General features: G+C 37.6%; 1 protein-coding gene across 1 annotated transcript; it reads right to left on the bottom strand.

Annotated features, from left to right (window-relative positions):
• Positions 1 to 4,070: 4,070 nt before the first annotated feature.
• On the bottom strand, positions 4,071 to 4,891 carry LOC113316524. The gene is made up of 2 exons (XM_026564685.1): positions 4,784 to 4,891; positions 4,071 to 4,680 (listed from the first exon to the last, which is right to left on the bottom strand). The coding sequence occupies exons 1-2, from the start codon at positions 4,889 to 4,891 to the stop codon at positions 4,309 to 4,311; spliced, it is 480 nt and encodes a 159-aa protein (XP_026420470.1). The 3' UTR covers positions 4,071 to 4,308.
• Between the last annotated feature and the right edge of the window lie 15,780 nt (positions 4,892 to 20,671).

Here is a 20,671-nt window from a genome sequence, read left to right as displayed (position 1 = left end):
ACTTAATTATGAAACAATGATGTCAACGAATATGCTATAGTAAAATCCTTATGTGCATTACTGAGAGAAAATTATTTTGAGATTGATAGTGATATGCCAAGATTCACTTATACCTACAGGAATAGGGTTCTAAGTGTTCCAACAAAGATCGAGGATCTGTGTACTGTACTGGATGACGGACTCAGAATTCAGATAAAGGTAACTATCAGTTGATGTATATGTGCAGAATCTCCAGGTACTTATAGCTCTCTTCCCGTACAACATGCTCTTTAGAGAATCATTACGGATGGAAAGGAATATGCAATTAAGGTTACTATTGTGCATATATTTTCATGTTAACTCGCAATTGGGCGGGTTTACTGAACTTGAAAATATGCTCTCCTCAAGTTTACGTTGACATAATATTTTATGATGATCTTATACTTGGTTAGATGTTAAGGAAGTTTCATGCGTAAATGGTCAACCATTATGAAATACACTAATCACTTCTTCTTTTGGTTCACTCAATGAACTAGCATGTCCAATCGGACGGGTCTACAGAACTTGTTACCAATATTTTCGATATGGAGAGCCTCACCATTTCCTACACGCACTTGTTCAGCGCTATCATACTCATGTCGAATATTGAGATTGTTGAGATTTTCAGTTAGCTGATGAGTTGCACCTGTATCAGTCACCCAGTTATTATCAGCAGAACCACCCAGTAGAGCCAAGTATGCAGCTGGTTGCTTGTTGTGAGTTGAGTTGCCGACTTTGTTACAAAACCAGCAGAATCGAGCATCATGATTCTTGCGTTTGCAAATCTCACAGGGACCTTCACCTTGATACATGTTTCTAGGTTGACGGTTGGGTTGATTTTGTGGACGATTGTTTGAGTATCTCCTTTGATCTTGCTTCTGAAATGGCTTGGAGTTTCCTGAGGCAGCAACATTGGATAATAGTTGTTGCAAAACGGCTAACTGTTGTTCAAGACGGAGATCATATGAAAGCAGATGAGCTTGAAAAGTATCCATGTCGATCTTGTCGACAGTGCTTAAGGCTGTGACAATAGAGTCATAAGCCTTATCTAGTCTAGCTAGAATTGATTGCTGCACATCCTCTTCAGAGAGAGGTTTTCCTGATGCTGCAAGTGCATCAAAAAGTTGCTTAGTTTTCGAGAAATAATCTTACATTGAACTGTTACCTTTGCGAAGACTATGTAGTTGTCTTTTCAGGTTCATTTGATGAGTTTTGGTTTTTGGTGCATATCTCTTTTGAAGAGCTTCCCATATTTCTTGTGATGTTGAAAGACCCGATACAAGACCTAATACACTAATTTCAGTTGTGTTAGGTCAGAATCATCGGCTACTGCAAGTATATAACTCAAATCAGTTTGTAAAAAAATAATGGAAAATAACCTAGTTATATCCAATTGAAATCAACCAATTCAACAAATCAATCATACAATTCTGAAAATAAAATCAAAACATTGTTAGTATTTCAAAACTTACGAGTTTTAGGAGATATTTAGTGAAATTAATTGATTGAATCCCTAAAAATCTTTCATGTTGTAGTTGGTGTTGGTGTTTGCAGTCGGTGAAGAAACCAATTTCAATTTCAGTAATGACGATGATTTTATTGTTAAAGCTGCAGATGGAAAGATGAGGATACTGAGTTTGTGATGCTACTTTTGGTGGTGAAAGATAATAATACTGACAGTGGACAAAGATGATGATGTCGTGGACGGTGGAGAAACCAATCTCAACAATGGAGAAAAATGATGGTGGTGGAAAAAGAGAACGGTGGCCGAGAAAGGTAAGATGATGGTGGTGGAGAAAGATAAGATTACCTTTGGAATGGTGGAGAGATATAAGATAAGTTCAGAAGATATTTTAAAGGGTAGTTATGTCAGTTTCACATCAAAATATCTCCCGTTCATTTTATCCATATCAAAATCTTACTCGTCCATTTGAACGGGAATTGTCCTTTTCGGGCCAAATGACCATTTTCTCTTTAATAAAACATAAGATGTTGGAGGAAAATTTAGTGAAAATCTTCAAATTCTTCGAGGAACTTTCATCTTGTCCAAACTTCACTAAACTGGTTCAAACAGTTTTGTGTGGGCCATAGTTTTTCGTCATTAGGTCTAGGTATTGTTAGGAAACAACTTTCTATAGTGTTTATTTCATTATCAATTTAGACTTTTTGTTACTAAACTCCATTTTGTTTAAGAATCAGCACATGATAATAAGCGGAAATTTTCAATTTACATTTGCTCTCTTCTTGAAAGCTGGCCTTTTTAGTGTTCGCTGCCTTTTTATGCGTACAGTTGAGTTCTAAGTGGGCAGGGCTGCACTTGTAGGGAACATTAGTTTTTATGATCTTGCTCACAAACCAATATCCATACCCATATATTTATCAGAAGAATTGGGGGTTTTTGTTGGTGTAGACAAATTATTATTATTTTATTTTATCCGTCGAAAAAATTTGATAATACCAAGATGATGAGGTTAAAAATTCAGTATTGAGTGTAGCGTACAGGATCCAAAATGTTTTGGCAATACATGAAAACATAAAAGAATCAAGGAACTCCAAAAATGTAAGAGAAGCACATTTTTCACATAAAAACGTGCATATCTCTAGAATGCAACTTTTAGATTTCCTAAATGGGCTTAAATAGCACGTTTTTGGGTCGAATACGCTCACAGGCACAGCCGTTCAAACCCACTTTAACAAAGCGTGCCCTGTTCGTCAAACCTCAAATTGGAGGACAGTTTACAATCTATGAACATTAATAGGATAACCACGGTACTGTCTAGCTAGGATTACACAGTATTGGCGTATTGGTCCCACAAACACTTCAGTGAATCAGTGCGGATGGACATGCCATGCATATATTGTTCTTCTCCGAACATATAGTGTTTGATGCGTAAACTAAAGTAATTAATTACTAGTGTATGCAGTGGATGTTTGGTTTTGTGAAAGTATGAATAGGATACAAAAACGTATCACCAACTCATTCAGTATGAGAACTTTGATATGCCAACTTCTAAACACGAGAACCGATCAAGTGGGGTATCACTACAACAAAACATGGTTTTTTCAATGAAAAATATCGTCACAAATATTTGATTTTATGTCACAAATATATTTTTCTGACATTTTTTTGCTGTCGGGCAGTGCGTTATAACAACAGGTGTTGCAAATAATCCAACCGACGCTTAAAGCGTCACTTATGTCGAAGGTTTTTTTCAGTAGTTTTTTGTGTCACACAAAATGTTTCTTCGTCACAAATAGCTTATGCGTCACAAATACTGTTTTTTTCATTTGTACTGAAAAATTCTTTATGTGACATTCGTGTATGTAACAAAAAGTTTGTATTTATAACGGTTGAAGATGTCACAAACGATCCTTATTTTCAACGCATTAATACGTAGAAACTTGGCACATACGCGGCGGATACACCCGTCGGTAATAAATCTTATGTATAACGGTTGAAGATGTCACAAACGATCCTTATTTTCGAGGCATTAATGCGTATAAAATTGGCGCATACGCGGCGGATACACCCGTCGGTAATAAATCTTATGTATAACGGTTGAAGATGTCAAAAACGATCCTTATTTTCAACGCATTAATGCGTTATAAAATTGGCGCATAAGCTACGGGTACACCCGTCGGTAATAAATCTAATGTATGATGGTTGAAGATGTCACAAACGACCCTTATTTTCAATGCATTAATGCATTATAAAATTGGCGCATAAGCTACGGGTACACCCATCGCTAATATATGTTATTTTCAACACGTAAAACATCGTGAATAATAATTATATGCTACGTATTATTATGTCGAATAAGAATTATATTTTCCACGCGTAATTTTTGTAGATACAAACATAATATGGGCCACTTTTATAATCGTGGAATATATATACACATTTGCAACGCGTTTTTTGATGTTAGAGTGGGAAGTAGTTTTCATATTTTTCATAACTACTCAGAAATTGTTGATGTTAGAGTGGTAAGTAGTTTTCATATTTTTCATAACTACTCAGAAATTGTAATTCATGAAAGTTAGACTGCTGAATCTTTTCGAAAAGAAGCAAATCATTAATAGAAAAGATCTACATTGTTCATTAAATGACACCACTAATTAAGAAACTTAACATTCTAAACTGAAGAAAAGAAACGATACCACTACAAATTTCAAAAGAGAAACATAAAGCTAATTCTAAAGTGAAGAAAAAACGATACCACTTGTTGAAACATAAAGCTAAAAAAAGAAACAGAGATGCAGATCTCAACTGTTGGTCCCTCAACAATCATCTCAAGAGGTGGTTTGACGGTTCTCAGGAGTACTTTGACTGTTCTCAGGAGTGCTTTGACGGTTTCCCTGCATTTCAAGCAACATTCTTCTTATATCCATTGTGTCAGTTACCAGCCCCTGTATTGTGCGATTTTGATCATCAACTCTTTCTTCAAGTTCCTTATTTCTCTTCTCTGCGTCATCTGCCCTCCTAAGAGCTTCGCCTAACTCCGCATTATATTCGATGCTAGACGAGCTAGGTTTTTCATACCCATGACCAAGACCCTTGACATATCCGGATCTTACACCTAGCACTTCCTCACATATTTGAGCATCGGTCAAGGGTGTTGAACCTTCAGGTGTAGGCGCATCTCGGAGTTCAAGCATTTTACCCTACACAGTAATTAACAATAAATAGCAGAACATATGCTAAAACTAAATAATAACTCTCAACAAAAAACTTAAAAGAAAATCACAACGGAAATCCTTAGATTACATAGTTTTCCTCCGCTGTATGACACGTCCAAACATCATTTTTGCAGTGGGTTAACTTGTAGAATTCAATTTGTTCAACAACTTCAACTGTTTCTGGATCACACTGCATGTTTCCCCATAAAAAAAATTAGATACAGTATTAACCATAAACTTGTATAACAGAGACAGCACAATTACCATTTCCTCTCTATAGCGGGCAAAGGTTTTGACCCTGTACAATGAATGGTTGTATTCGCTTGTCGACTTTTTTTACCTTGAGTGCTACTTGTCTGCACTCAAATCCAAAGAAGACAGTTCAATGAAGATTGATGCTACATAGATATCATAAATACGACTACTACTGAAGTCTACCAATATGACTACCACAAATAAATCTTATAAATACAATAAGGATCGAACACCAATATTACCTGAAACTCATCAGACTCAAACCAAGTGCAAAGTTTCTCCCAATCCTCCTGCTTAACCTGATGATGCGGGTTTTCCCGTTCTGTTCCATCTTGTTTGTACTGCAGGTAGTGTTTGTGAAGTGTGCATCTGAACTATATGTACTCATTTTCTAGCATTGTGTTGACCGCCTTCTGAATGCGTACTACATGTAGATCAATAGTGAATTTTTCCTAAGTTCACAATCACCAAACAAATTTCTGTTAGCACCAGCAACAAAGAAACTACGCAAAGAGAGTTCTAATTAACAAAGTCGTAGTCTGTGCAAGAAGAACATAACAGTAGGGACACTAAAATGATTCAAAAATAAGTATATGATTACCAATATGAGATCATGAAATTTCTTCAGATCTGATTTTCCAATTGACTTCCATTTGGGGCGAGTCGACCACGGTGAAAACTTTTTGACGATGATTCCTATTTCAGTTTGGAATTCAGTGGCCCAATCCCCAGTTGGAATCTTATTACCTGATTTGATCGTTATTGTAGGCTTTTCTTTCTTTTTCCTTATGTGATCATTAAGCTTTGCATTAAGAGCATCCCCTCTTCCTCCTTTGTTAATCTTTGGCAGATCTATTTGTCAAGAGATATGGGAGTTAGATAATACTGTGTCTGCCGAAAATCAACATAATAATTCCAAGAAAATAATTTGTAGGTATGTGATTAACTCAATTACCAGTGCGTGACAACTGAGAGGCTGCGTGTGATGTGCGAGGGGGTCTAACTCCACCTGGTGCCATTATCCCTTGATTAACTCAATTAAGTGTAGCAAGGTTATTTACTTCCATGATGGCAAGTTTCTTAGAATCGTATCTTGTCGGGGACTGCTACATAATAAGCTCCTAGCTGCATTATTCACTAATGCCGGGGCCTGCTGAGTATCTATTATATGCAGTGTTCCCTAGCCGAACTCTTGATATTGATATGACATGACAATTAATGTTCGTTCGCGGCTGAGCAACATGAATTTCCCGAAGTGTCAGGATTAAGATCTGCATGAAAATAATCAAGCGAATCTATAAAATTAGTGATTTTGTATCACACAAAATTCACCAAATTTGATCAACTTTGTGTCAGCTCGCAAAATTCAAAATATTAACCTAATTTTACCAATTTACAAAAATTAGGTTTATGCAGCCTGCGCAATATCTCAATCCCTATCGGTCGAGACTAAACCTAGGAAAGCTAGGAAATTGATCCACCATGGACTAGCAGGAGCAAAATCCTACCAGAAGTTGAAAAACAAGAGATAAAGAGAAACTGCGGCAAATAAAGGTAGCAGCAAAAGGGGGCGCGTCCATGCCGCTTAGCCGGCCGATTTTCCCTAGTTGGCGCCGCCCATGGCCGACCAGCCACACCCCATATTGCTTCCTGTCGGCTCCTGTTTCCCACCGACCAATCAAATCGCTCTAAATACGCAGCCTGCGCATTTAATTAAAGGTGGGAGTTGGCTGGTCGACACACTTAATTCCTTAAGGAATTGAATATAGGATTCCCATGTCAGTCTTAAAACGATCATGGCCGCATGATTTATCGAGCTTAGCCTCCTCTAGACGCGACCAGACAAGCACCATGATACACACCGGCGGGTACAGTCATACTTCAGCCAATCAAAGCTCTTCTAGCCTGCAGGTAGCATCCATGATCGCTAGCCAAAGTAGGCTAGTCACGCTGTTGAAAAAAGGTATTAAACGAGTTAAGACTGGCCATGACAATATCAAATCCATCGTGGTCGTCCAACTTAGCCATCCTTATTGGATGGCTTAGATTTTATTTAAAGCGACCAATGAGGTGCCGGTATGCTCACCGGCGAATCACCTTTAGCCTTGGACAATCACGTTGCTCACAACCTTCCAGCAACACATCAAATCGATCACCTAAAGTAGGTTGGTCACACGGCTTTAAAAGCCTCGAATTCGACCAGCGGCGGTATGTAACTGCCGCAAAACTCTCGGCCATCCAACTTGGAAAGCCATATTGAACGGTCTAGATCTGATTTTAGGGAGACAATGAGATGCCGTCGTGACCGCCGGCCGCCCATCTTCCATGAGAACTGATCGGATCATCATCAATCCACCCAAGAAACTTCTGTCGGCTGCCGAAGATGGCTGGTCACGCCTCTTTTAAAACATTGAGTTTTGCGACTAACTAAAACGGGCTCTGAACAATGATGCTTCATGAACATCGATTATTTTGAGCTGCTTGCTTAAAGCGATGCTTTACGAGCATCAAATATAAACGATATTTTATGAACATCGATTTCACAAATAACTTAATTATTTAACCTAAGAGCATTGCATGCTACTTTTTGCGGCAAGTTTCACGGCTTGACTTGTCACATATGTCTGCCCGCCGCCTATCTTGCGCATGATTGGTCGAAATATTTAGGTCTTGCAAACAAGACTCACTCAGCAACTATCATGTAGGACTTATTCCATTACTCATGTAACTTGCTATATATTTTCTACAAAATACTCGAGACATCAAACATGTCACAAACTGGGGATGTTCATCAGGGTATTGGTCTGGCAGTTTACAGTATGCGGCGTGCAACACGCCCATTACGAGAAAGTTTCAGGAAATGCGGACAGTTAGTGGCAGTAGAGAAGTAGTATGAGTAAAACCAACCAGCTTCCCCTCATAGTAGGGACGTGATTTTCACCATTTTACACGATCCCCACTTATCCATCGCTCAACTACTTCCACTTCTTATGAGATCAGTATGTGTTCCACTATGACTTATATAAATAGATTTTCAATTTATTTCAAACAACAACAGTGTTATTAACACAAGTATCCAGAAACCACCAAGAACTGCTAGCTTACATTCCGCAAGAAAGTTCCACATTCTGATACAAGTCATAAAACATCCACACCTTCACAGTTCATCATCCTGATCTCAACACCTTCTTTGCCTCCCTCCCTAAGATCAACCATTCTCCTTCATTTTGTGAAGCAAGACTGGAACAACCATTTCTTGATTTAGGCCAGAATTGTACAGATTGATCTCTCGAATCTAAAGTACTCATGTGCAGTATATTCGTTTAGGGTTTAGATTCGTTTCTCGGTGGCACACCCAATTTACCATTTTCAGCAGAATCAGTTTTTACCCTACTACACCACCATAAATAATTTGTGTCGTCAAAGGATGGCGGTACGTTTATTTAGATTGCGCTCCTGTCCATATAGTCAGATTGCTTGAAACATATACTTATTAGGTATTAGACATGTTTGCTTGCTCTGATACCAATTGAAAACATGGGGGGTATACCAAAATACACCACCAACTTTTTTCTTAGGCAACCTGTACGGTAAAACTTAACTAAAACTCCGAGAGTTCAACTTGATGAATCCCAATCAAGGAATAATATTTAGAGTTATATCTCTTTCCCTCACAATCAGATAGTTTACAGAGACAAGTCCGTGAACCTGATTTACGTGTGAGAGTTCTTGGACGATTCCAAAGATCAATATCCAAGAATCAATTAAGTCGTACCCAATAAACAAGGATGGACGTATCTACTTTGATTGATTTATATACAACCTGTGATATTTCAATTATAAAGATAAACAATAATATACTGCGTAAAAGAAATAACACAGATACCAGAAATTTTGTTAACGAGGAAACTGCAAATGCAGAAAAACTCCGAGACCTAGTCCAGATTGAACACCAAACTGTATTAAACTGCTACACACACTAGCCTACTACCAATTAACTTTAGACTAAATGTAGTTGGGACCGAATTAAACCCTCACAACAATTCAGTTACAATCGCGCTCTTTACGCCTCTTTAATCCCAGCAGGACTCCGCGCAATTGATTCCCCTTAGATGACGTCCTTTATATCCTAAGAGTTTCTTCAACTCAATTGAAGACTTTAAACCAATCTGCCTCCCACAGATAAGCCTATATGTGTGATTTCCTCATGCCTTCTCTATCCATAATTGAGCATTTGATAGAAACGGTAACTTTGAGTTTATGGTGTTGATATCTACAAGTCATATTAGCTTTATACGATTAAAACGAGCCAAAAATCAATAATTCAGACATCGTATGCAAAAGTTATGCCTAAAAAGTTTTTGTATGGATTCATGGTGTGACCGGTTCCTACCTGGTCTAAGGATCCATGTTGGGATCAGTCTCTACCTAGTCCATATGAAGGAGTGTAAAATTGTTATGTCCATAACTTCTTCGTCCGAACTCGGAATGACCTCACTCTTTTTAAGTTGGTTTCGTAATTTCATTTCCTATAATATTGAGGTAATTGGAATACATGATTTTATGTTGAATATTTATGGTGTATTGCAATTGAGTTCATGGGATAAACCGTAGAGTTTCAGTCCCATATATTGGCTCACTTTTTTTTTTAATGGTTAGTGACTTTTGAGTATAGGCGATCTTTGGACCGTATCTTTATGATTGCTATATCAAAATTATAAGAAAGTTGTGATGGTATATATCGTATGTTAGTCACATATATTAATGTTTGTTTATGTTCAATAAACTAAATATTTAGTATACGCATGAGTACTCTCATATTGTTTATCTCTTATGTGACTCTTATGTATTATACTGTATCATGTACAACAAACCATAATTTCAGACTGAACCTATTTTCATACTACATAAAAACAGTGGACATATAAAACATCCTTAAGAAAAATGGTAATCTTAAATTAAGCTAGGTTTGATATTTTGATAAGAAAAGTGCCAGCTTACCACATAATTGATGACATTAGCTAGCAGGCGCAGTCGGTAACTCGGTATCATAAAACAATCATTGTGCTCGACAGTTGACAATCGTTAAGGGGTGTGTATTTGTGTTTTGGCGGAAACGGCAGCCATTTGCAGTAAGTTACACGACTCACGTCGAGCATGTTCGTTTGAGGGAGAAGATTGTACGAGATGCATATAGCTCTATCTGTACCCATCAAATATAATACAGGTAGTGAGTCACTAAAACAGAGAATCTTACCACCACGCATGGCATGATTTCAATGGTAGTGCTACACCAAAATCACGGAGATGAAGTTCATTTGTTTTCTTTGATCATCATCTATCTAGGGTAATTTTATTTCTAAACATGAGGTGATGCGATGCGGAATTGGGACGCACAAATTCGGGGACAGTGTTAAATAAAAATAGGCGCGTATTTCCATGCGGTGGTCGTTGTTCACCAACTAACTTCTTTTCTCTTTTGAGTTTCTATTTGACTTTGTCTTGTTGTTGATTAGTGTTTTAATTAAGCTTTGTCAAAATGAAAATTAAACCTGGGTTCAAGTAAATAAGTATTTCCCCTCTGTCCTTTAATTGTTTGGTTTTATGTTAAAAATTTGTCATGGAAGACAAAACCAAATTCGAATAAGTGTGTCAAGATATATTGAAATGAAGAACCAAATACCCTAAAATGAGTCATACGAAGATTCTATTTTGTTTCTTCGATAGTGGAGAAGTAATGTATGTTCACAATAGTATTGGGAGCATCAGCATAGTATGTGTTGCCTTTGTTGGTTTTCAAAATTACCGGCTGCATACAAACATCTCCATAAATTTTGGAGGGACAGTTTCGTTGGGCTTTTTACGTTTTATGCGAGAGTGAGAGGACAATTATTACGAGAGTTAAATGGAATAGCATGGGAAGAAATTCGAAAAAGAAAATCACCACCAAGTGATGACTTTCGTGGCAAAGTTTTAAATTCATTATTAATTTTTTTCTATTTTTTTTTAAAATACCCTTTATGGGTCATATATATATTGTTTATGGGATTTCGTTGGTAATAATCATGTAAAATAGTGAATCCCATTCTTTAAACATGTTGTTGTTTTTACCTAATCTCTGAAACTGGTTTTCGTATGGTTCATCTTGTTCATGGCTGCTAATGGGGCCGGAATTGCCAGAGATACCGTTTCATATGAGATAAAAAAATTATATTCGATCCTGGGCGTCGAATCACTTAAACGGTACCCTTGCTAATTCCGGTCTCCCATTAACAGTCATGATTTTATTCACGTGACTGATAATAAATAAGGGCTCTCGTATTCACAAGTTGCGTTGTAGGACTCGTATAATAAAGTCCAACTCTAATCCGCATGGATAATCCTGGATAAGGGTGCACAGGAACCGAGCCGGACCGATGGACCGTCCCGAAACCGATGGAACCGTACCTGTTTTTGTACCGAACCGAGGAAGGGGGTACAGGTACCGGTCCAAAAAATAAGAACCGAGGCTACGGAGGTACAGGTACACGGTCCTATCCAAGTCCGGTACCGTCCCGGACCGAATGTACCGAGTAGTAATAGCCATTAGATTTAGGAAACAGTTTAGCAGTCATATACCTTTCTTTTTCAGTGTTTCTGACTCTGGGTGTTGTGAATATGAAGGCTTTGATTCAAGATTCGATTAATTGGTTTCTAGCAGAGCAACTTTGGATATTAGGACATTTTAAACTCAAAGATCACTTTGCTGGTGAGTTGATCCATCTTGCTGTTATGCGCCACAAATATCACCAAATGGTACTAATTACTTACTATTACTGGTTACAGGTAATTTCATTTCGTCATAACCACTCTTTCTCTCAAAATCAAGTAACTACATTTGTTTTATATGTCAGTTTTAATGTAGACCTTAGTATAATGGTCGTTTTGCTTGCGCTTGTCATTGATATCAAATCATATTTTCTTGATGTAGCTGAAGAAGACTGAAAGTATGGTGCGGCGGTACAGTTCATCACGAGACGACATCAGGAAAAGCATCAAACATGCTTTAATGTTGCTCTGAAGTTGCCCTTCCACCAATCGCCTATTATTCTTCAGTTGTAAGGTGACCTTCGTAATGTTAAAACTTTTTTTACTATTTTTTATTTACAATCCAAACAACTTAATTGGCTAAGCTGTATGTTTGTCCATGTACTTGTTGCAGGGTAGTTCACCCTATTCATGAACAACCTTCCTGTGCTACCGTACGGGTGGTATTGTTTTTGTCCTGAGTACATCATCCTTCATGAGCTCCACTGGTCATATAGGCCAGGACAAGAAAGGAAGTCTGGCAGTATAACTCACTGCTTGAAAAAATTTGTCTGGAACTGAGACTGGTACCGGAACCGTATCTGGTACAGTACCGGTCCCGAATAGTACCGGAATCGAGGTACAGGGTACAGATACCGGTCCAATAAATAGGAACCGGGACTAGGAAGGTACAGGTACTCGGTCTCGGCAAGAACCGAGCCGAACCGTACCGTGTGCACCGTTAGGACTAAACATTACACCGAGCATATGGAAGTGAAGAAGCGGACACGTATACCGGTTAGGACATAGGTGTCGTTAATAACAAGGATTATTCTTGCTCTCCTCTTATACGTGGCCCGTCTCCAATGCTACACGTAGCAATAGTATCTTTGGTGTTGTCCGAGAGAAAAACATTTGTCGGGCTCAATGTTTTAGAGGTTGTACAAGTACTTAATGCACAACTTGTGCTATGGGCTCAATGTTTTAGAGGTCGTACAAGTACCTAATGCATAACTAGGGCTGAACAACGGGTAGGGTGGGTAGGATATGGCCTATACCCGCCACCCTACCCGTTTACTAGCGGTTAAGAAAATCTTTACCCGCCACCCTATCCGTCAAATAATGGTTAGGATAGGATACGGTTAAAAAACTGGCGGGTAGGGTAGGGTTGGCGGATATGAGTAGGGTATGTGCACCCCTAGGTAGGGTGGGTAGGATATGGCCTATACCCGCCACCCTACCCGTTTACTGACGGTTAAGAAAATCTTTACCCACCACCCTACCCGCTAAATAGTGGATAGGGTAGGATACTGTTACAAAATTGACGGGTAGGATAGGGTTGGCGGATATGGGTAGGGTATGTGCACCCCTATGCATAACTTAGAACTGGTTTTTGGGCACCACTAAATTTTTTTTGGACCATTGTTTCTTTTTGGGAAAGATATTTGAAATATTTAATGAAATATTATGCCATGAGTCCATTCACTATGTCAGAGCCAAATTTCACTTAACGATTCATTTGTGTCCATCAAAGTCGTGCGTCCATGTGTCCTTAATTTTCGAATGTCATTCATGCATATGCTATCCTCCATGTCCAGACCCCACACAACGATATTCGTGTCCGTTCGTCCATGTGTCCACTCAACGATTCATCCATGACCATCAAATCCAAACGCTACTCAACGATATTCGTGTCCGTCCGTCCATATGTCTATTTACTATGTCAGAGCCAAAAGGTTTGAATTTCTAATTTCTTTAATTTTACACGAATTCATTCAAATTTGATGTCATTTTTTTCTTAATCCAACAATTTCACCAGAAACATACAATCTCACTAAGTAATTGCCATCTGTAGGTATATTCCCTGATCATTTCCTTGTAAGTAATTGCTAATAAGAAGATCTTGTCCATCCTGGCGTTGACAACCTTGTTGTACATGTATGTTCCTAAGAATTTCTCAGTGAGATGGTTGTAGGAATCGATGGAGTTGGGCGGTAGGTTGTCGAACCAAGATAGTGCTCATCCTTTTAGGCTCGAAGGAAAATATCTGCAGAGGACTGCATCGTTCTGATCCCATCTGGCTAAAATGCGATTATAGTATCGAAGATGAGCGGCAGGGTCGCTGGATCCGTCGTAACATTCGAACGCTGGAATGAGACACTTTTGAGGGATAAGCGCTTTGGGAAAGTGGTGAGTCAGCGGAGTGGTGTTAGCTTCTCTCATCACTTACTCTAGTCTGCCCCCCTTGTCTAGCTTTCGACTGCTTGATTTCAGCCATCATCTCTGCACGAAGGTCCTCCATTGCCCGCTGGTGATCGTCTTTTGTTGTGGATCGTCCTGATCTTTGGTTTCACTATCGTCTTTTGCTTGATTTCAGCCATCATTCTTCGGTCATGTTTGGGATCTGATGCCTTTGAATTTTCTTCGTCGTGTTGGCGCGCCACTACTGTGCTTTGGGCGAGCCTATCCTTGAGCTCCTGGTTTTCTCGAGCCAGCAGTGCCACTGCATCTACGTACACCTTCTGATTCTTCTTTAACTCTTCGAGATCTGCCATCAATTGGGTGGTATGGTTCGATCCTTGATTTGGGGTTCCGGTTCGCACTTGCCCTCCAATTTCCATTGTGTGACCTTCGTCCACTGTATGGATTAGAGGGGGGAGCGGATCGGTCGTAACTATTGGAAGATCCACGCGCGCGAGCGCTAGCTGGTTTACTATCAGCAAAGGTTGAGTAACTGGCAAAGTTTGGTTTTGGTCGTTCGTTAGTGGAATTCCGAAGGCCGGTTGGTGCATCGTTGATTCTGCAAACCCTTCCTATTGTTCATGAGTTCGGGCAGCTGTCATCGTCTTTGCTGCATCGGCTTTGGCTGCTACATCGGCTTTGGCTGTTGCAGCTTTGAGGACCGTTGTTGCTACGGCGTTGGCATCCAATGGTGAGGTGATCTCCGTGGCATCTGGTTTCTGATTGGCCTCCTTCGATTTCTCGCCTTTTTGCTTGTTGCGAGTCACAACTGGGGTAGTCCTTGGTGTTTCTTTCGACGAGGCTTTAGTTTTGCCCACCTCCTTCGTTTTCTCCATCTTTATCTTTCTAAAAAAATAAGAAGTAGTAATAAAAAAGGATCCTTGGCCTTGTGTGATCGTGCCATGTGCTCTAAAATATTATGCCTGATTTAGAAAAGAAATTTATTTATCCTCTCCATATGCTTTGTCTTGAAAATATTTTCTTTCTTCGACTTGTCATTTATGTTTCTATTTTAGAATCTCCATCAATTTAGATTTGTATCTTATGTAGATTGTGAAGATCTTATATGAAAATATTATTCCCGACCTAGCACTAGAAAAACACAAAATAATATTTATCCAAACAAATGGGAGGGAAGTTTTTCGCTAAAACAGAATTAGATTATGTTTGGAGGTAAAAAAATTCCCCTAAATATAGTTATTAAAATATCTCACGAAAACAAGGTAAAAAAAAGAAAGAAATCGTGTCACACTACCACCCGTAAATCAAAATACCCCACCCGGTGAAGAAAAGAAATCGTGTCACAAGATTGTCGGCAAAATATCCGACCTCTATCTCATATTCTCAACACGCGTCTCTGAAGCTATCAGGGGTAAAAAGTGAACCTATTTTTTCTCTTCCTTCTTCTTCTTCTCCCAAGACAAAGACTTCCCACATCAAACTCAGAACAAATCACCAAATCTAGCAGAAGAAGTGGAAAGCTCATTCAACTGGATTTTTATCGAAACCCTTTTTACCTGCATCTCCATCTAAAGAGGAATTACAACAGGTAAATTGGATTTTGTTAGATGTATCATAACTCTGATCTATTTTCTAATTTCATACTCTGCGTGTTTGATTTTAGAAAGGAAAGAGGACTAGTCTGAATCATCAACCCAGTTTCATGCTTTTGATCTTTGTACTATGAAATCAAATCCTAGTTCCCAAATAAATGAGATTTTGTGAAACTTAACATGCATGTTAAATGATTGATGAAATTGCTCAAAGGAATTTAGTTTTCAATTGCTAAAACTCATGATTAAAGAGAATACGTTTTTCTCTTGGACTCTCATGATGAATGAGAAAATTAGGGTTCAATTCTAATCATCCAAAAAGAGATAAACATGAGTCAAACACTAAATCAAATTATAAGAGATGTCTGTATTCGGAGAGAGCAATCTGAACAAGATGAAAGAATGAAAGATTATGGTAACAAAATTTTCTTCTCAAACAATTACATGTGCATCTTTTTTTTTTTTTAAGTCTGGATTGGTTGATTACCTGTGGCTTAAGGTTAAGTGTCTGATTGGTTGCCTAATGTTAAAATAAAACAAAGATTTGGAACACTTTTGCTTTTAGTGGAGTAGGCTAACCATATATTTTCCTAGTTTTTCAGGTGAATCTAGCGTAGTTGAAGACGAAGTTGGAAAAGGATAATATCACGTTTGGCTCGAGTAAGTGTTTCCAGGCTAATCTGTTTGAGGAAAATATATTGCTAGAAAATGTTGTCTCTTTTTGTTTGTTCCGCGTGTGCAACTTCCTGAAGCAATGTTGCAGATGCTATGTTCTTATATACACTTGTACCGTATTTTCTGAATCAATTTAATTTCTACCAAATCTTGAGACAATAGTTGTTAATAGGATCTGATATTCTTAGTTGAGATGATTGAAAGGTTATTTGTGTTTCTGTAGACAGAAAACTAGGGGTTGCAATGCTACTTTTACAATCAGTTTGTTTAAAACTAGTTGTTGTGGCGGGATTGTGTGATTTATGTTGCCGAAGAGTGTCATATTGGTGCAGGATACAACCCTGAAAGCTGAAATCATCATGGTTTATGTTGTAACCTATAGAAGGACTAGGTTTGATATTGATCATAAGTTTTCCTCGGTCTTTATACTTCTTCTTTGATTAGTTCGATTAGTATTAATCGTGCCCTTTTCATTAACGTTTGTGCTTCCTGCCACTGATGGGGAAGACTAATTTCTATAGGCAGGAAGTGGAGGTTGATTTGCTCAATGATTATAACTTAGTCTAGTCTGAGCACAGCAAGTTTTATCTTCTTTGTCAAAAGAATGATAGACAGATATTTGATAAAATGCTTAAATGATAGGTTTGTATGTCAGTTCTGCTTGACAACAGTTTTGACCCTCTTAGAAATAATACTAGCTTAAGGTCAGTTCTGCAATTGCGGTGATACTCTATGTAGGGTTTTTTGCTGGGTTTTTTTGTACTTCAGGCCACTATATTTGCTTCAGAACAAGAGCAGAACAATTAGGGAGCTTTTAAGGAAGATTAAAGATCTCTTTACTTGGAGATGATGATCTTCTGGTTTTGTTGGGACATTTGGTTTTTATTTCGTTAATTATGCTTACTAGTACTTGATTTGGATATAAGCTTCGGTCTTTTGTTGTTATATATAGTGAAAGATCACTGTTTAACTTGGTACCTGATTCTTAATCAATCAAAGACATACGCAGCCGAACGTATAATTAAGATCGACAGTTCAAAGAAATAGTTTATTTTATTACATTAGGTGGATAAGGATATCAATATGACTATGTTTTGCAGTGTCATGTACTGCGCTAAGGCACAATCTTCCTGGGAGTTTCGCTAGATTACTGTTTAATTTATTCAAATTTTGATTGATTCATTATACCTTACTTTTGATCCGGTGTATGACAATTGCACAATGTGTCGCAGGTTGAACACTATACATTCTCCGTTGCCTAAATAAAGATATCAGATTGCGAAGGAGAACCATTTAATTTTGAAGCTGAATCATTAGTCTGGTAATGCCATCGGAAACCATCTATTTATTTTCTTATTTTCTCATCGGTCTGATTCAATGAAACTTGTTGTAATATCTATTAGGCTTATATGGCTTTTGGATGCATATCATTGAACAACAACCAATCGTCCATGTTTATTAACTTGCTTTTTTTGTTCTTGTGGATGCCGAAAGTTATCAGCTGAACTGTTCATCTGGTCAGCAGATCTGGGTTTTAAAAATTCAATTTTTTGGCAGATTCAACTTATAAAAGAAAATTAAACCTCGATAGAAGTTTACCTCTGATTTGAATCACACATTTTGGTCACTTCTAATCACTAAAATCTCAAAAGTCAAAACCCAAGCTTTTTTCTTCTTCCTCTCAAAAATCTCAACTCTCTCACATAAATTTGATTTTTCTACTAATTCACCACTAATAATTTAATGTTTAATCAATCCTTAAAATTCATAATTAATCAATTCTAATCATAATCATTTACACTAATTATATAAGGGTAGTTATGCCATTATCAAAAATGGTGGATGAGGGGTGATGTTGTTTTTTATTTAGTGACCCTATTTTGGCATTATCTAGTATGCCTCAAAAAAATCTAGTATGCCTCAAAATAGGTTTCTACTTTTAGAGAAACTTAGGCGCAGGCCCAAAAAAATTAATATTCTCATTGTCAGGCCCACAATTAATTTTAGGTACCGTGACACCCAAAATTATCCGAAATTATTAAGAATCAATACATAACTCGTTATGCATACTATTTTTTCAGGCATAACTCGCTATGCAGCCTAATTTTTCAGGGGTATAATTGGCAACACAACTTGGATATAACATATCTAGAAATACGCGCCTTGAAATTTTACCAATTTTATATCGTTGGAGATATTTTTAAGAGAGCTACACAACGAGTACAAACAACAATATCAAATTTTTGTTTTTCACTAAAAAATCGGAGATGATCATCATTTTAGGCAAAATTTTCGAAAATTTGATACATAACCATTATGCAGCAACCAAAAAGGATGCATAACGCATTATGCAGACGCATAAAGAATTATGCAACCATTTTCTCCAATGCATAACAAATTATGCATCTGCATAACAAAATTATGCATCTATAACAAGTTATGTAGTCATTGTATTAGTGGGTACATAAAAAATAGATACATAATGCATTATGCATCTATTTTCTCGATGCATAAAAGATTGTGCAACAATTTTCTCGATGCATAATGCATTATGCAGCCGTATTTTCGGATGCATAACAGGTTATGCCTCTATTTTCGCGACTGCTTAACATGTTATGCAGATATTATTATAGGTGCATGACAAGTTATGCAGTCTTTGTTTTTGTTGGTTTTAGTAGTGACAAAAAAGTTGATGCATAGCGTGTTATGCAACCATTTTCTGGGCAATATCACAAGTTATACATTAGCTTTTGTAGATCCATAACAGGTTATGCATCCATTTTCATAGCTAAATATCAACTTATCCAACAATTTTTGTAGATACATAATAGATTATGCATCCACTACAAACAAGAAAACACTTACGAAATAAAAATTGAATTTGTCACTCCTACGCAAAGCTCAAGAAAAATCAAATGAAAAATGAAAATCAAAGAAAACTTGACATAGAGCCGCACCCATTTGCGGAATTCGACTTGGCGTTGAGATTTTCGCATCAGCACTATCTACAATTATGAAATCTCAAAAAGTAACAACTTAGAGCAAAATATAATCCATATCAGTTAGCGTCAAAAAAATTCCATTAATTAAGTGCTTACGCATATTTCGTTGTTTCCCAGAAGCCTAACAATTAACAACTCACCACTTTGTCATTCTTGTAACTCTCTACTAAGTCAGTGTATGGACCAACATCCCGAGGCATCTTAGAAAGAGGACGCTTAGAAGGAGAACCCGCAACACCTGGTGTCGCTACCTATTGTACACCTTTTCTCCAATTTCTCTAAATTCAAGGTTCAAGGACTCCATTTGCAGAAATAACAGTTAATCATTAGTAATATAGAATTAATTAAGAAAGAACATATATACATACCCATCACACTCTTCTTCCCATTCAATTATATGTGGATTACGATTACGTAGTGACAAATCTTTATCTGTTTCGTTTAGCTTAAGCTCACGCGTACGCATCCTACCTGTTATAGGAGATGAATTTTTCATTGCAGAATTCAATCAAACACCTTCTTCTTCTTTCTTCAAACTCAAAACCTAAATTCAGACAAGAAATAATTCTTAAGCAAAACAACACCCAACCAGCATAGAGAAGGAATAAGATCACAAGCCCTAAATCCAAAATTTCTATGACTCTAAAACAATAAAAAGACCATAATTTTTCAATACAGCACGTCCAATGAAGATTAAATTAGTTAAATTAGAAGCAAACCTAATAATTCCATACCTGTTGGTTTGTGGTTGCGACGCCAGTTTCAAGCAGGTACGTCCGTTCAAAGAGAAAAGAGAAGGAATAAAAGAGAAAAGAGAAGGAAGAAGGAAATCATAGGAAAAAAAATAGAAGCGAAAAAAAATAGAAGCGAAGGAATAACAGGAAGGAACAACTATTTTTTAATAAGGGATATTTTGATTTTGGGTCTCAATTTTGTGACCGGAGTTGCGTTTGGGTCCCAAAACATTCAATATTAGAGTTTGGGTCCCAGGACTGTAGTTGACCATCTTGACAGGCAGGAAATCCGTTAAATATGGAAATGACCCATATAATATTAGGTTTAGATTTATTTACTAACTATACCATTTTAATTTCCGTTATATAATTGTGTGGTTTAGAATTACCGACGAAAAATCAAAGTACAAAAGGGAAAGAAATTACCGGCGAAATTTCGGTTATTTGAACTGGTGCTCTAAATTGGAGTAATCTCCGGACCTCACTAGACTAATGGAGTTTTGTTTGCTTTTAACTTCTTTTTTCCGAAGTGGCTTCCCTGCACAACCACCGAATCAAACCATTATGGCTATCAGGCTATCTCTATTATAGAATTTGAACAACATATATATTGATCACTTCGATTGAGATCATATTAGTGGATCCACTATGCTATTGGCTCTATGTAGAAGTGCAGGACGAGCAACGGACTGAAGAACAAGCACGGGAAATGCTCTTTGGATCACTATGA

Source organism: Papaver somniferum, chromosome 10 (genome assembly GCF_003573695.1).
Source record: "Papaver somniferum cultivar HN1 chromosome 10, ASM357369v1, whole genome shotgun sequence".
Taxonomy (NCBI): domain Eukaryota; kingdom Viridiplantae; phylum Streptophyta; class Magnoliopsida; order Ranunculales; family Papaveraceae; genus Papaver; species Papaver somniferum.
Note: the sequence above shows the minus strand (reverse complement) of the source record. Positions and strands in the feature narration are given on the sequence as shown.

Bases quoted from the DNA above. Each gene is read 5' to 3' on its own strand.
- LOC113316524 (XM_026564685.1), bottom strand. From the start codon at position 4,891: ATGCAGTGTGATCCAGAAACAGTTGAAGTTGTTGAACAAATTGAATTC. The intron at 4,681-4,783 runs GTAATCTAAGGA...ATTACTGTGTAG, and splicing joins ATACAGCGGAGGAAAACTAT to GGTAAAATGCTTGAACTCCG.